The sequence below is a fragment of the Prinia subflava genome, chromosome 3, assembly GCF_021018805.1.
Source record: "Prinia subflava isolate CZ2003 ecotype Zambia chromosome 3, Cam_Psub_1.2, whole genome shotgun sequence".
NCBI lineage: Eukaryota > Metazoa > Chordata > Aves > Passeriformes > Cisticolidae > Prinia > Prinia subflava.
The window spans coordinates 15,383,164-15,399,921 of NC_086249.1; the positions used below are offsets into that span (position 1 = coordinate 15,383,164).

Consider the following 16,758-nt stretch of genomic DNA (forward strand, 5'->3'; position numbering starts at 1 on the left):
GTTGCTTTTCCAAGTCAGTATGTTCCCAGGGAGGAGACTGTGTACTCTGACAGACACCGTTCACGTTGGCAACATCAACAGCGAAGTAAGAACATTTTGCTGCATCGTTTTTGTGCCAAAACCAACTTTGCCAGTCTAGATCCAACTTCTCAAAGGGATTAAAATTAATTTTCTTTTTGTTCAAAAAGTCCTGCCTTGCCCATAAGAATGTGCATAAGAAAGGTTGGTAACATGTGCTTGAACTTCTTTAAAAGTCTGAAGGAGTGCTGAATTACCAGAAAAGAGATGAGGCCCCTAGTGAATTACGCAGATCACTCCAGATTACTACAAATAAAACCATTAAACTGTCCTGCACCATCATCTATTTCATGCATGCCCTCCACATCACAGAGGAAACAGCTCTGAAATTATTGAGAGAAAGGTTTACACATTTTATTGGAGCCCTTTGTCTGCCTCCTCAGGTTGTGAATCAAAAACCAACAGGGTTCAGGATGAAGAAAATAAAAAAAGCAACTCAATGCTTAAAAGCACCTCTCAAACACACCTGGAAGTCTTTCTTTTTTTTTTTTTTTTTTTTTTTTTTTTTTTTTTTTTTTTTAAATGCATAAAAATCCCATGATCTGGAAAATCTCTGGACCTTAGAGATGTAGAAATAAATTGAACACCCTGCTGGAACACTCTCAGTCTTGGGCAGCTCCTGTGATCTTGCAGAGCCACAGAGGAGCAGACCCAGAAACTGTCAGACAAGGCTGGATATACACAGTGTGTGTCTTGGACACTGTGTCCCAGCAACTTCCAGGATGGGGTGGATAAACAGCAGGAGGAGGGCAGGAAATTACAAACCTGAAGGAGAAAACTTTCTTGTGATAAGCCAATTTGATTTTTTTCCTTAATACATTTCAAGGCATACCTTTGAAACTGCTAGAGTCTGCAACATTAATATCGCTCTGGAAGGAGGAAGTTACTGAGCAGAATACTGATTAAGTGGTCAGAAAGGCACAGGACTGAACACGAGGCCCTGACAGTTATACTCTCATCAGCATGAAAGGTTTTTCTGTATTAAGGGGAAGATTACTCTAAAAGTTGCTAAGGAAAAGATATTCAAGGGTCTAATACTTTTGTAACACACCATTGCTTTTGTATTTTGCTCTGCTCTTTTATATTCTGCCCTTTGGGGATGGATGGCAGTCAAGGATGTTTTTGCAGTCTTCTGTGCTTAGTGAAGTTAATTCAGCACAGACATTTTTCCACTCCTTATTAATTTCAATTTTCACTTCTCCATGGGAAGTTTAGCTTTCTTCATGCAGTTTCCACCCCCGTATTAGGGCAAGAATTCTGTTTTTAAAAGAAATTAGATCTCTGCCTGGAAATAAATTTAAAAACTTTCTAAGTTAGCATGAAAAATGTTGCTGATTTTTTACAGTGTGAACTAAGAGGACTGACATGTTGAGAAGTTAATTATAACTTCTTCTTTATTCTTCTTTATATGTATAAATACAACACATTAAGATGGTTTCAGGGTTAGTGATGTTTGTAAGTGTGTTTGTTAGATACTGAATGATGCAGCTGCTCAAATTCTGCCCAGTATGAAATGGTTTACTTTGTGCAGCCGTGGTACACTTGTGCACACACATAAAAGCCAAGCAAGAGAACTGGAAAGCCTAATGGGTAGGACTGGAAAAAGAAACATAACACAGCAGTATGGAAGGACTGGAAAGCCAGAAGAAGAGAAGGATTATTGAGAATGTTATTGGCACTTAGCTTAGCAGGCCACTAAGATCCCAGTACAGCCACATTTATCTCCTGAGAATATCCAGACTGGGAGATAAAGAAAAATTAATGAATCTGAATGATTCAGAGGGGCAGGACCCTGGGGCAGGATGGGGAGACTGACTGATCCCAAGTAGTCACCAAAAGGTATAAAACAGCAACTCCAAAACTAGCAGTAAGGTTACCAACCTAAGAAGGATGCAGAAAATGTGAGGACACAAAAGGAGCAGCACCCCTTGTCCTCTGTGTCATCACAGAACATTCCTGACTGACCTGCAGGACACAACCACGGTGGTGCCAGGCTAACTCAGGCATTTCAGTGATCCAATATGTGGATACAGGAGTGTCAGTGAATGAGAAGTTTCAGAAGATTGAAATCCCCTCCCAAAAGATTTTGCACAGGCACTTGCAACATTGTAGAAACAGGTGCTGCAGAAACAAGCATTGCAAGATTCCATGCAGTACCACTGCATTCCTCTTGAAAAAAGCATAAACCATTTTTGTTTCATTAGATTTATGAAGTTAGGCAGACCTTCTACCTCACACTGTATACCCAGGACACCATCTCCAAGTTTCCCAGTGCTGCATCAGTTTTAACAACCACAAAGTAGAACTTGGAGTGAGGATGATAATTCTGTACTTTATGTAGTTTCTGAATCACACTCTGTAATCTGTTCGAAGACAACAGCAGAGCCGTATTTGCACCCTTTCTTTAGGAGCCTGTGGAACAGAAGTGTAGTTAGTGCAACAGAGTGAAAGAGGCTGGAATGGTAAAAAGGACTATGACAAAGAGACAGGGAAACTAAAACCCCTTATACTCTATGGTAAAGTCATTCTGATGGGAGGTATTAAAATCTTAAAGCGCTGCAGAAATTGTGAAGAGCAAACTACAGATTAATCCTTAATGGCTTTAAGGCCATTAAGCTTAGTATTTTTTCAAGCTTAATTAAGGTAGTAGAGCTCTTATGGGGAGAGGGACAAGCAGCTGTCTTCAACACTTCCAAGTCTATTATGACATTCTTTTGAAGCAAATTACTTGGAAACATGCACCATGACAGGATCCCACTCCTGGATAATGTCTTCCATCAGGCTGCTAGGTCAAGTTTTCAGGAGACATCTTCTTGAGTTCAGATTCTCTGGTACACCACCTGTGTCACACATTGAGGAGTCAGTGTAACAAATAATAAATTTCTTTTATTGTTGCTTTGTAATATAAAATGATTAAATCCACGATTCCACAGTAAGAGACAGTAAAAAAACCCAGTTGAATAAGAGGAATGTGGCATAACTAAGTTACATTTTAAAACAAGGACCCACCAGAATGTTTTCTAAAAGTCCTTTCCTATGACATTTTCCTTCCACAGCTCCATCTCACAGTGACATTTGTGTAGCCTGCTCTGTGACCAGTGCTAGGGTGGCTGGAAAGAATGGTACAGACATTGTCACCCCTGTGCTAACACAGGAGTGAAATCTGGAAAAAGTGCACAGAGTTAACAAAAAACCTCTACAGCAGGGCATGGATTAAACACTGTCTTTTCTCTCTGGCTCTCATGTCATTGAACGGGACTCCTGAGGCAGGGGTGTCCAAGGCCAGGCCGAGGTGGCAAACTTCTTCCAGGCCCAGAGAACATTCTGCACTGCAGGTGGCCTGAGAGAGGAGCACACACACAGTCCCTTGCACCACTGGACACAGCAGCACTTCCAGTCAGTTCTTCCAAGGACACAGATGCTGCCAATGGTGCTACGGTGGTGCTACAAGGACAGATGCTACAAGGACAGTGTGTTAGACTGACGGGGGGTTTGTCACCCAGGAGATACATGATGAGAGACTAGGACATCACTAGGTTTTTCTAGAAAAATAATTACTGTTGGGTATGGAACAAGAGTCCCAAGCAGCTGCTGAGTCTCCAGGCAGCTGGATTAATTTTAAGCATATGCCCTGCTTTATCCTCAATCACGAGTTCAATTACTCTGTCCTTGCACATGGGAAACCAACAGTGAGTATCTGAAAACAAACCTATCCATACTGGTCTTACTGGTAAACTGTCCAGGCTCTTCCACCCACCAAGAATGCAGCAAGCCAATTAACCAAAAGAGATGTTTGAACAAGATTGTCCTTGCCCACCAGGAAGTGAGATCTTCTTCAAATGTCTCCTTCAGGTCCCTCCAGGAAGGAAAAAAGGCATTTTACTACTGACAGGTCCAGGAAACACAGTCCTCCTGGATGAGGATGCAGCCTGCAACCTGCTCTGTCCTCCCTGAGCTCACTGTCCCAGCGTCCCATCTGCCGGGCCTCGCAGCGCCTGCCTGAGGACAAGCTCCTTGAGCTGATGCAGTTTATTGTCCCTTAAGGCATCTTGAATGGTGCTGAAGAAACCAAAGTAGTGCTGGAAGTTGTGCATCATGAGCAGGACACCGGCCAGCAGCTCGTTGGTCACCAGGAGGTGATGGACGTAGGCACGAGTGTGCCTCTGACAGCAGTAACAGCTGCATCCTTCCAGCACAGGACCAAAGTCGTCGTGGTACCTTAAGGAAGAAGCAACACTGGGTAACATCAGAGCTAAGAAGACCCATGCAAGCAATAAAGAGTACCCCTCTAACCACCAGGCCTTTTGCAGGGACCTGAGCCTAAAGTCCTGAGGTCCTTAATCCAGATTTGCTGACAGCTCAGACCAGCACCACTGGCACAAAGGACTCCAGATATCAGAGATGGTTTGGGTTGGAAGGGACCTTAAACATCGTGCAGCTCCCACACTCTGCCATGGCCCAGGCCTCCTCATGCCAGAACTCGCTTCAGAGCCAAAAGGCCACACATTTAAGTCAGAATAACTCTGACTACACTACAGCTAACAGCAGAGAGAGGCCTCATCTGCGCCTTCCCTGGCAGAAAAGCTGCAGTGCAAGACAGCTATCACACAGTTCATGAAGGAGAAAGCCACCAAAACCACAGATTTACTAATCCCACTATTCACAAAACAGATGCACCATTCCACAGAGAGAGCAAAACAACACAATTGTCTACTCAGACAGCCTGGCAGTACCTGTGACAAAAAGAAGGAAGGACAAGTGATAACAACAGCCCAAGTTTTTGTGAAGTATCCAGAAATGGCAGAACTGCTCTGCAGCTGCCAAAACTGAGTCCCAGAGTAGGGGTCTCCATAGTTTAAATAAGATCTAGTATCTCAAGATGACCCAAGTTAGATGTGGAAGACCAAAGTGATTCAGAGACCACCTTTGTGAACCTATGGTCTTTCAGCTGAGACATAATTACGACCACAGAATGTTTGCTGGATAAATGATCAGGAAACCCCTGGCTCTAGGTCAGGCAAAAGACAACGCTTTCACAGACAGGCTGCTGCCTGATAACAAGCTAGAATTTTTGTCCTTCACTCAATGTCCAGAAGTGGTCTCTTCAACAACTTCATGCTTTATGAAGTCTCTCATCCAGCTGCTGACCAGATACAAATAAATACAGAGGACAAAAGCATCATATTTATTCACACAGCTGCAGGTACCCTCCCTACAAACTCACATACTTTTTGTCCTTCAGAGATATCTCAAATGGTGTCATTTCGGGGTCAGCACTGGAGACTTCCTCCTGGTCTTCTTGAGCACCATTCTTCTCCAAGTCCTGGGTCCCATTTTGTGTTAAAACTGATTAAATTAAAAACACACAACAGCCTTAGAACAGAGAGCAAGAGCAGAGCAAGGGTAGCAACCTTAGAGTAGATATTTCTGGTACTTTCTTGCAACTGAAAACTCCTGCCACAAGTTTCCACTTTTCTTCTACAAAGCAGATATTTTACTTTAATTGCTGTAGGTTAATTAACACAAATACACTTTTAGATGATCAAAACAGCAAATGACAAGTGAAAACTAATCAAAAGTTAGAACTGAAATAACAGTATAACTTTTTGCTGCTCTACTGAGCTGAATTCTTTATAAAATGCCAAAAGTATTTTGTCTGAACTGTATGTTGAATAGAATGCAATCACTGAACAAATTGATTTTATTGAGATTTTGTTAGAGTAGACAGGCAACTCATCTGCATTCAGTCATTCTACTTTCCATACTGTGATCACTCAGGGAATTAGATGCCTCTTGTTTTTTTTAAAAAAATCAACCCTGGAATCCAAAGAGGCTGGTAGCACTAATTCAGAAGAGGTAGGTTCCACGTCTGCCTTTTCAGCATCTATCTGAAAAATAAAGAACCATCCCATGATTTTATAGGTTTGCATTTTTAAGTTTGCTCTTAAGGAGATGTATCTGGAAATACTAATATCACTTTGTATAATATCACTTTGTATATTTGTTTGCATAATCCATGCCTACCGTGTTTGTTTTTAAAACAGACACAGGACAAAACCACTGCCATTATCCAGAGCCTTATAATTTAAGAATAAAGTAAGACAAGATAAAGAAAAACAAACATTTTTTGTTAAAAAATAGCAGCAAGCACAAAGAAACTATTCAGCCAGCTGAATAGTTCTGTTCTATTCAGCTGGCTCTGAATTATCCAGGCATGAAAAGCCACTAGGTTCTACCCAAGAGAAAAAATGTAAAATGTTTCTCTGTATTAAAAACATTTAATAGGCCAAAACAAAACAGCTGCTTGAAACACATTTGATAGCTGCTTTAATGGGTGATACACATGCCCATCTCACAGAGCAATGAATTATGAACAGAGCATTTTGGTTTTGACATAAACCTATGAATGCAAGGACTGAGAGGAAAACTGCCCAAATAAATGGGAAAATTCTGACAGCTAGAAAAAAGAACTTAAAAATATATTATTACAACAGACACATTTTAATTTAATTCTAGAGATCACTTAATAGGTCTAGCCTTCACTGTTAATGGTAACAGAAAATTTGCCAATGGTGTCAAACTAGAACCCCTCTATTCAGGAGGTGTTTAAGAAATATTTAATCATCACATTTTGGCTCATGAGACATTCAGAGGCCTCAAGTTTTACTCAGCAGATTTCACCCCAAAGCACCCCGCCTTCAAAAGCAACACGTGGTAGTGGAATCCCAGTTTTTCCAGTGGTCACTGCATTTATTTCAGGAACAAAGCCCTCAAACACAGATTTCTCCCAAATATGAATTATGCTTACCACAATATAAAATGTAAAAACTGTAACAACCATCAAGAAGCCTACCTGTTGCTTCAGGATCTGGATGGTAGTTGTAACTGAAAACCAAGGCACAGCCTCGCTCCGTCACTTGGAAGGGAAAGAAGCTCTCAAAAATGTCCACTCCCCTTTCAATGCACTCCAGCACCTCATCTGGTTTGCCTACACCATGAATCATTCTGCAGGAGACACACAGGGAGCCAAATCTACAATATTCTGAATAGAAGCAAGCAGGTACCTGAAGGAAAAGACCTCCAGGTCATGTGCAGCACATGAAGCTTTTCTATGCAACTGCTAACAGCCACCGCTCAGAATTCCGCGTGCTTCCACTTCCCCACCTCCAACCCATCCAGTACACAACATGCTTTTCATTATTTGCCCTTTGGAAGACAGCAATAATGCCTCATTTACTGTAGAAAAACCCCATTCTGTTCACTGTGTTTGAAGTTATTTGCACGTGATTTCTTTCACATAAATACAATTAGATTCACAACATCTGTGCCATAGGACAGATATTTTCCTTACTCATGTTTGTGTCCCAGTGAACTACCAGTTCCCAGACACATGGAGCCTTTTGCTCGTTAGCTGTTTAGAAGACAGTCTAACAAGAGTCTCAACAGAGACAGCAGTAGATGGCTGGTCAAAGATACAAGTCCTTCAGGTGACAGACACATCCTGCTGCACTGGGAAACCGCCTGGGGGAGAACGCACTAATGAAAAACATCATTAGAAACAGAAAACCTCCTTGCTTTAGTCCTCCCTTCTCTTTTCTCCCTACCTGATCTACCCAAAAACATGGGCTGTAACATCTCCTGAGACATGGCACTAAGAGCCAGCAAGAGCCTGGCTGGATTGCCATCAATAGTAATAGAGATCCTGCTGGCAGCCAAATTTAGCTGGCAGCTTCACCGAGGGTGGGTGAAGTGTGAGAGAGTAGAGCACTGCCTGCTCTCCTGCAGGTGCATGGCTGGGCTGAAAGCAGCAGAAGTTAATGTGGGGCAATGAGCTAAACAGATAATTAGGAAAATACACAGGGGCTGATAAATGAAGGCACAAGGTGCCATTTTTAGTCACTTTTCTAAGTACTCCAATTAAATTGATGAGCGCAGAATAAGGATAGGAGAAGTTTACAGCATGAGTGTTTTATGTTTCAGGTTCCCATGACAGGGAGAAAATAATATGCAAAAGTCAAAACAGTAGCTCGATCAAAGCCTTGCTGAAACTCATCCCTGCACAGATAAGGACAAACATTTGCTCTTGCAAGGGTTCCTACGCTATTGGAAAGGAAAACGAATTTTATCAAGAGACTTAAGTCCCTTTAGGTACATGAAAGGACTCTTCATAAAGAGTACACTCGTAAGATCATTTTACCATCACACAAAAAGCAGCCACTTCTTGCGTGAAGCACAGAAAGTGTCTTCTAGAGAATTTCATGCTGGGGTGGAACAGAGCTGAAAAACAACTTCTCCAGCCAGAATGGCAAGGGTGATTCAGGAGCAAGGACTGCCTGAAATTCACTTTAGTACTTCCAAGACCCCTCAGGGGCTAATCAGCTCTCTTCCTATCAAGAGGTCAGAAACACTTGTCTTAACAAGACAAGCAAACTATTTGATAGAGGAGGCAGATGCACTGGTAGCCACCGAGGTTAGCTGAGCAGATTGGACTCTAATGCTCCCAGGGGATCTTTTAAGTAGCTCAACCAGACAGGATAGCAACAACACAGCAAGCCTCCTAATTGTCAGGAAAATTCAAACCCCAGGCACCACTAAGCAAGAACAAGCTGCTGCAACACCAGACACAGTGCTCTTGCATTTAATTTCCTTTTAAACACCACTAGGTCAGAGCAATGCTCTGCTAGCAAAGAGAAGCAGGAACACAGTGGGACCTCAGTCATTCTCTTCAGGAAATAATCAAAAAGGCAACCATATTATTTCTGTAGCAGTTGTCCTGGTAAGAGCAATCTAGCGGGCTCAACCCAATAAGGAAACCTCTACACTTCTGAACCACTAGCAAATATTAGCACACATTTTAGTTACTGTTAGTCAGTTGTAAGGATTAAGAAAGCTGCCACTCCTGTCCAGTCCTTGGCATGGGTCTGATGGGCACAACTACCAATTCAGATATGCAATAAGCCCCACACTGTCCAAGAAGAGAATACCACTGTTCTGGGCCAGCCTGTACCACCCCAGGTAGTGCACAGGCCCAGTGCCTCAGGTACCAGGACAGAGCTGGTGACCAAGGTTGTGTGGCAAGCACTGGCTGGTTCTGCCAGCACCCCTCTCTGCCATCTGCCAGTTCAGGCCAGAGAGAACTGGAAACTAAAGAGAAGTCCCTGCAAAATATCTTTATAATAACGTTCTTGTTTGAGGTGAACTTCAAGTAAACCATGGCCTCCAATACCAAATGCAAGTAACCCTGACATATCCTACCTGTAACTCTTCCTAAAAACTCTTCCTCAAACCCACAGCACGAGCAAAGCCTGGTGCCAGTTGCAGCTAAAAAAGTGTTGAAGACTGCAGCCTGACAATGGTAAAATTTACACAGCCTGGCACACACAGAGCTGTGCAATACAGTGATTATTTCCTACAGGGAAACTGCACAGCAGCCTGTAGATGTTCCTCATAATAGGACAGATGGATTTCTTGGGATGTTGCCCACACAACTTACCTTGGTTTATCCTCTGGCAGCTCTGCTGTGACAGAAGCTATCAGTTTCAACTTGGTCTCCTTGGCCATGGCACTTCCCTGGAAGCCATCTAGCAGAAAGCCACCCACAGGCCGCTTGGCAGTCTCCCTGGCTGATCTGAGCCTCTCTTCCAAGATATCTCCACCTTCAATTGCCCCAAACATTACACTTCCTTGTAGTTCCTGTCCCAGGAGAAAGCTACAAGTGTTAGAGCATGCTCTGCCAAAGACATGAAACACATCTCATAGCGAGACTTCAGATGCCTGCTACCTAAGCCCGACATTCCCAGGAACTTGCCAGAACCACGGGATTTTATCTCATGTAAGAGTATTCCCCACACAACACTATGAAGTCCATGTGTAAGAAATGGGAGTAGTGGAGACCAGATTCTGCTCCTTGCCTTGACACTAATCACTGAGAATTTGGATGCCACTCTTCCCACCTCCCTACAGAAGGCAATAACCACACACCAGCGTTGTACAGGGCTTTTTATGGATGGGATCTCAGCAATAGATGTGTTAGTGCAAAATACAAAGCAGGTGTCATCATCCTGGCTGTCAGAACAGATGTCACAGGAAATTCCCTTTCAGGACATACAAACACCAACTCCTGTCATTCCTTTCCCTTGTAGTGCAGATTTAGATAGCATGTTTCCTCTCACTAAAAGGGAGGAAAGTTTCAAAGCTGCTGGAAGAAATAAAGAATAGCACTCACTAATTCTATCAAATCCTCCCTCACTTGGAACGAAGGGGACTTCAGAGCAAAAAGATGGGTTTTCTCAATCCAAATAAGAAGATCCCACTTTGCCCATGCATCTAATAAATAAGGTAAGTGAAAGAAATGCATCATAACCCAAAAGCAGAAAGAAAAATCCTAAAATGTAGTTCTCCTCAACTAGTAGAGATGAGGGGTGATCCTGGTGCAGAACACCATTTACTAAAGGAAGGAAGGAAAACTCACTGTGCTGCTGGTTATACTTTACTCTGGACTGTAAGCTGGGCATTCTCTGATACACACACGACACAATTTCCTACTAAGCCACATCCTGGGGCTGGTCCAGGATGCAGCACAGACCAAGAAGCACATGCAGTGATACTGCCTCAGTATCCTGGGGGCCTTACCGGTGACTTTTCCTGCAGCTGAAGGCATATATCCAAGAAGGAGAGTGACCTATCCACAGACTTCTTGGCTCTTTTTCTGCCAGCTTCCCCAGAAATGGTGTCTCCATCAGAGATGCACTGGAACCAGTCTGGCTGGATGGCCCGCTGGATGTCCATGAACTTGGAAGCTGTCATCTCCATGCGCCCGGAGCTTCCCCACAGGGAAACCGTCTGTACAGGAAGAACAGGGGTGAACAGCAGTTGTAAGGACAGCAGATCTTAGGGTGAAAGGAGAGAAGGAATTGAAACACCAGATACTGGAATGATAGCTCATTAGGTAAGTTCCCCTGGAGCATGGCTCAGATAATCAGCTGCATTTAGCACAATGAATGAAAGGAAATAAATGACTGAACTGGAATTTCTAAGATACTCTTTGGTGAACCATCCCACTTAGCACTGACTTCTCCGGTTTTAAAAACCTAAGATAGAGCAGCTGGCCTCTCATCACACAAATTAGTGGCAGAATTGGGAAAAAAAAAAAAAAGCTTGAACTCCCATCAAACTTGTTGTCTAGTAAGCAAAAGCTTATAAAAAGCAGCAAAGTTGCAATGGCAAATACAATTCGCTAGTTTTACATACAAAATGCAAACCCAAGAAACTACTTCCTCTTCTGAGCACTTCACTCATACAACACACACGAATGTAGGTGTTCATATAAACCATACAGACTGGGAAGAATACAAAGGCTTGTTAAGCACTCAGTTTTAGAAGCCCATGTTATTTTAGGTCTCTAATCCAGCAACTCCAGAAGGCACTGCGATACCCAAACTGAACCAATGCAAGGAATGGCAGGCGCTCATTAGGATTCTTCCCTGTCTCTTCACATGCTTTCCATCCTGCCAGCACACATGGGAGCTTCCATCGTTACTCTGTGATACCCTCAGAAGAATATAAAGCAAGACAAAAGCACATAGACAGAGAGGTTATCTTACCTGAACACCTCCAGGCTAGCAGATGTCACCATTCAATTCACTAAACATTCAGATTCATAAAATGTTCACATTTTAGCCTATTTTGCAGAATCTGTAATTAACCTGTGAGTGCAGCTTGGCCATTGCTTTGGTTGTATTATTGTTAGGCTTGTGGAACTGCTGCTCCACAACTTTAAAGGGGTATTCAAGTAGGTTAAGTAAAGGGCTCGAGCCCTTTGGAAGTCAGCTCTTCTCATCTGCAATTCTATTCATGCTTTTTTAAATGAGAATGGGTTTTCAGCCATCAGAAACAGCATATAGCTTGGAGGGTTATGGGCACTTTTTGGGGCCTGAGGGTTTAAACACATTCTCCTAGCCTATGCCAGACAGACAGATTAGGCAGTGCAGTTCTCATGCATACTAATTTGCAAATTGAATTTCATCAGCAGATGCAAAAAGTATGAGCAAAAGCATTTTTTTTCTGGTCTGGTCCCCACAAAGACCTAAAAGGATTGCACAAGTATACTGCATGCCTGTTGTCCGTCCATCCATCCTGATTACTTCTGGCCTTATCAGCCATTTTCACCAAATTTGAATAAAAACAGAAGTCTCCAAAACAATAATTTTTTTTGCAAACTTCCAGAGTTCCAAAATTTGTATCTACAGAATAACTGAAGCACAGCAGCATTTATTCTGCAGCAGCATGATGTTCACACAGTACCTGCTGCCTCTTATTGTGAGAACATCGAGGAACAGCTGGTGAAGGCAGGCAGAGGAAAGTCAGAGTTGCCTGAGCCAGTGTGTAATCACATCTAGTTACCTTCATTCTGTTCTTGAGAGGAAAAAAGCTGCTTTAATAAATAAAATAGCCATGCAGCTTAGAGAGCTGAGCATTATCCTGTGATTATTTAAATCCAGCCAGTGCTAGGCTTTCTGGCACAGAGCTTTCTGTCCCATTGCTTTCAAAAAGCTTTCGTAAGTATTTGTCAGCACAGATCCAGCTGCAGAAGGCCTTACAACAAGGTGACAAATATCTTTACCAGCTTATTTTTAAAAACCCAAAAAAGTCTGAATCAAACTCCCAACACCCAAGCTTAGACTGCTCCTCTCACCTCAAAGCTGCACAACAGTGGGACAAGCTTCAGGTAATTCATTCCCTGCAGAGACAGGAGTCAGCCTGGATCCCAGCAGCAAGGAATACACACTGATAGTTGTATGGCAGGAGTTATTCTCCGTCACTCAGTGACCTTCCACCAAAAGTGGCCATCCCCAAACCTTGGCCTTGGGCTGACTGTATCTGAGCAGGTGCCAGGAGCTCCAGCACGAAGCTGTGTCAGGCAGCAGGCAGTGTGTGGATTGCACAGGCAGTGTGTGTGCCTGCAGGGTGCAACAGAGAAATGTTGTTGTCCAGCACCCCCGGACTGCTGAGCCACCCTCCTGCAAGAATTCTGATGTCCTTCTTGTAGGGGAGGGGGGGCCTTTAGCAGGCTGTGTGTAAATACACACACAGGGGTTCAGATTTACTGTTTGTCAGTGGCACAAGCATAAGCTTGTACAACAAATATGGCAAAACACAGGTACTTCCTTTTACTGCTGTTTAAACCACAACAGCATGGTAGTCCAGAGCTCTCCTTTCTACTTGAACTGCCACCTAACTGCTCAGGAACCATTCAGGGAACATGCTGCCACGTAAGTAAGAACATGTATAGCTTCATTTAGTTGGAGTTATGAGCATGTAAACGGCAATCCTCTTTGTGCAAAGATTTATTTTGCTAATCTTGTGGCTGTCTGAGCACATCCACAGAGATGAAGGGAGGACTGGCGGATTTCTTCTGGGAACTTTAGGTGGACCCTTTCAAGTCTTTACAGCTACTGTACCTTGTTAGTGTTGTAGCCAGAGGGGCAGGGAGCGACTGGGTCATGAAGGGAGCAGTAGAGCACGGCATCTGGCATACCTGGAAACAGAGAGACAGATCCAGAGCAGAGTTTCATGAATCAAAGCAAAGCTAACACAAAGATGTGGCTTGCAGATCTGAAAAAGGGAACAGGATGTTGTCCCCCAGACAAGTACATCCATTCTGACAAAGAAAATATTGTTCATCTATCTCTCAGCACCAAAGAAGGCAGACTTCTTCCCCAGCTTTACTAACTGCCTGGAGAAGATTGCAGCAGCAGGACAAACCATGAAACAATACCCTTTGGTTCTGCAGCTTGCATAGCTGCTTTGGGATTTATTTATGTTTCTTCTTGATTAATACTTCACCTATTATAATTTTCCAGACCCAACAGCTGACTCACTCGATCACTCAACTGATAACTGAGACATTGGTGACACTCGACACAATCCAAACTAGCTACAATCGCTAGCCTAGGACTTTTAAGGAAGGACAAAGTAGAATCACAGAATGGTTTGAGCTGGAAGGGACTTTAGAGATCCACACCCCATGGGCAGGGATACCTTCCACTAGACCATGTTATTCAAAGCCCTATCCAACCTGGTCTTGAACATTTCCAGGGATGGGGCATCCACAACTTCTTTGGGCAATTTAAGTGGCTCACCACCCTCACAGAAAAGAACAGGAGAGTGAGATAATGAATCAATTACACAAATGAGAAATTTATCATCCCTGACAGACTGGAGGTTTCAAATGTCAGAAAGCTAGACAGTATGTCTCAGTGACATACAGCCTTCTCTTCAGAGATAGTCATTGAAACTGGTAAAGCCTCCTGGAAGTTCCAGACAAAGACATTTTTCAATTTTTCTTGAAGGAGTTAATTGCTCCAAACAGGTAAAGTTTATTGAAAGTTGGGTGCAAACTTCCTTTGGAAAGCCAAACCATAACTATTTTATATATAATGAAATGCATGTCCCAAATTTTTATGTGCTTTTTAAAAAACTAAAACAAACAAAACAAGCTTTGGTAACTCTTTTTTTTTTCTTGCAAAATATGCTAGATTCCATACACAAAGAACTGTGCAAATTATAGAAATTACAGACACATCATCACTTTGTAGCCTGATTGAAGGATTTTTGGCCATACTAGTGACAACATACTATTTCAAGTCTTCCCTAGTGCCACTCTGAGTGAGAAAATCTCTAAATGTGCAAAGCCTACATCTCTCTGCCTACTGTACTGCCTGAACATGCTCTAGTGGGATCCACCTGCACTATCTCTCAGATATACAAGCAAATACTTGTACTTTACCCATAAATTTTGCAGCTCCTTCTTTATACTCTTCCAGGACGTCATGAATTTCTGCCCTGCAATCCAGATATAGGAACACAATAACTAAGCAGACAACTAAAGAGATTAGTGGTTTCGTAACTAAGGCTTTTTTTTCCATACTTATGCATTGTCTGACACTGAACTGGTATTTACCATCCAGCTGTCAGGCAGTGAAGCAGAGACAGATGGAATGAAATGCCAGAACCACAGAGCTCAAGAATCACAGCTCACAACCTGGGGCTCTCATAAGTCTATGGCAAGAAAGTAAAGCTTTTACCTGCACTGACCAGGGACCACTAACTCGATGAAAAGCATGAAGCTAGACTGTGACTTTTTGGGGAGCATGACTAATGTGTTCACATCATTCAACAACTGCACAAGCTTTATCATGTTAATCTTTCCTTTTGGTTGCAATTTATCTCGTTTTGAGAGTTAGTCGCTGCTCCTTAAGTGTTTTCAGGTATTGGGTACCTACCACCTCTCTGGGCAATCTGGTCCAGTGTTTCAACACCCTCATTACAAGAGATACCCTCTTATAGTTTAAACCCATTACCTCTTATCCTACCACAACAGGCTCTGTTAAAATTCTGTCCCCATCTGTCCTATAATCCCCCTTTAGGTACCAGAAGGCTGGTAAAAGGTCTCCCTGGAGCCTTCTCTTCCCCAGGCTGAACATCCCCAAATCTCTCTGCCTGTTGTTACAAGAGCGATGCTCTATGACGGCCAGCCGGGGGTGTGTTGGTCCGACCCCGAATGCCGCAATCTTCCCAGAAAGATGGGTCTTGCCAGGGACAACCTCCTAGGGGTCTCGGGCAGTCCTCGGCCGCCGGGCGGCCTCAGCAAGGTGGGCACAGCCTGCGGCTGCAAGCGATCGGCTCCCAGCAGTGATTTCAGCTCTGCCTTGCGAGGTGATCCCGGCCCGACCCAGGGACAGAGAGACAGGAGCGACAGAGAGACAGGGGTAGCTTTATTATCCCGCACCCTGTGAAGGGGGCCAGGGACGACAGCTCCCTGCTGAACTGGGCAGAAGCTGGGGTATTTATGGGGGAAAGTGAGGGTGGTACCAAAGGGAGAAGACCGATGGGTCAGAAAGAATCTACGTGAGTATATCTGAGCACGATGGGATGTCACTGTGACCAGGGAGAACAGCCTCAGCCAAGGGTATCTCCCCCGGGGAGGGCTGAGATGAGCTTATCACACTCCTCTCAAGGGACATCCCTCCAGGGGAGAGGCTTGGCAACTTTCCTCCACAACGCTCGACCCCTCTGAGCATCTTTGTGGTGCTCCAAAGGACCTGGTCCAACAGGCCCGCATCTCTCTTATGTTGCGGGCTCCAGAGCTGGATGCAGCACTCTCGGAGGAGTGTCAGTAGAGCAGAGGGGCAGAATCAGCTCCCTCGCCCTGCTGACCACCTCAGGAAGACGACCGTGAAGTCACCACGATGGGTTCGGCCTAAACACGCTACGAATGACGCAGCCCTGCAGCTCCCTTCCCCTCTCCTTTCCCACCCCGGCCCCGCACGTCCCTCGGGCGGGGCAGCAGGGCCCCGCGGCCGGGCGCGGTACTCACAGGGCGGGCAGGGCGACGTGCGCCACGCCGGGCACGCCGCGCACCTCCTGCAGCGTGTCGTGGCTGAGGTGCGGCGCCGCGCCGGTCCGCGTGTACAGCAGGCAGCCGGGCAGCGCCAGCGCGCCGGCCCCGCTGCGGCCCAGCCCCGCCAGCGAGCCCAGCCGCCCTCCGCCCGCTCCCAGCAGCTTCAGCTTCATCCTCGCCGCGCGGCGCCGGCCAGGGACGCGGCGAACGGGGCCACGGGGAACGGGGCCGCGGGGAAAGGGGCCGCCCCTTCCCGCGCCGGGCGTCATCAGCGGGCG

The 16,758-nt window shown here is 44.5% G+C and overlaps 1 protein-coding gene across 2 annotated transcripts; it reads right to left on the reverse strand.

Moving 5' to 3' along the window:
• Positions 1 to 2,944: 2,944 nt before the first annotated feature.
• Positions 2,945 to 16,749, reverse strand: LOC134548837 (queuine tRNA-ribosyltransferase accessory subunit 2-like). 2 transcript variants are annotated; one of them, XM_063393965.1, is made up of 8 exons: positions 16,457 to 16,749; positions 14,867 to 14,922; positions 13,539 to 13,615; positions 10,711 to 10,920; positions 9,572 to 9,771; positions 6,932 to 7,083; positions 5,307 to 5,424; positions 2,945 to 4,296 (listed from the first exon to the last, which is right to left on the reverse strand). In XM_063393965.1, the coding sequence occupies exons 1-8, from the start codon at positions 16,747 to 16,749 to the stop codon at positions 4,035 to 4,037; spliced, it is 1,368 nt and encodes a 455-aa protein (XP_063250035.1). In that variant the 3' UTR covers positions 2,945 to 4,034. The 2 variants fall into 2 exon arrangements, with proteins under 2 accessions (XP_063250035.1, XP_063250036.1); XM_063393966.1 differs by lacking the exons at positions 13,539 to 13,615; positions 14,867 to 14,922; positions 16,457 to 16,749 and adding an exon at positions 12,773 to 12,890.
• Between the last annotated feature and the right edge of the window lie 9 nt (positions 16,750 to 16,758).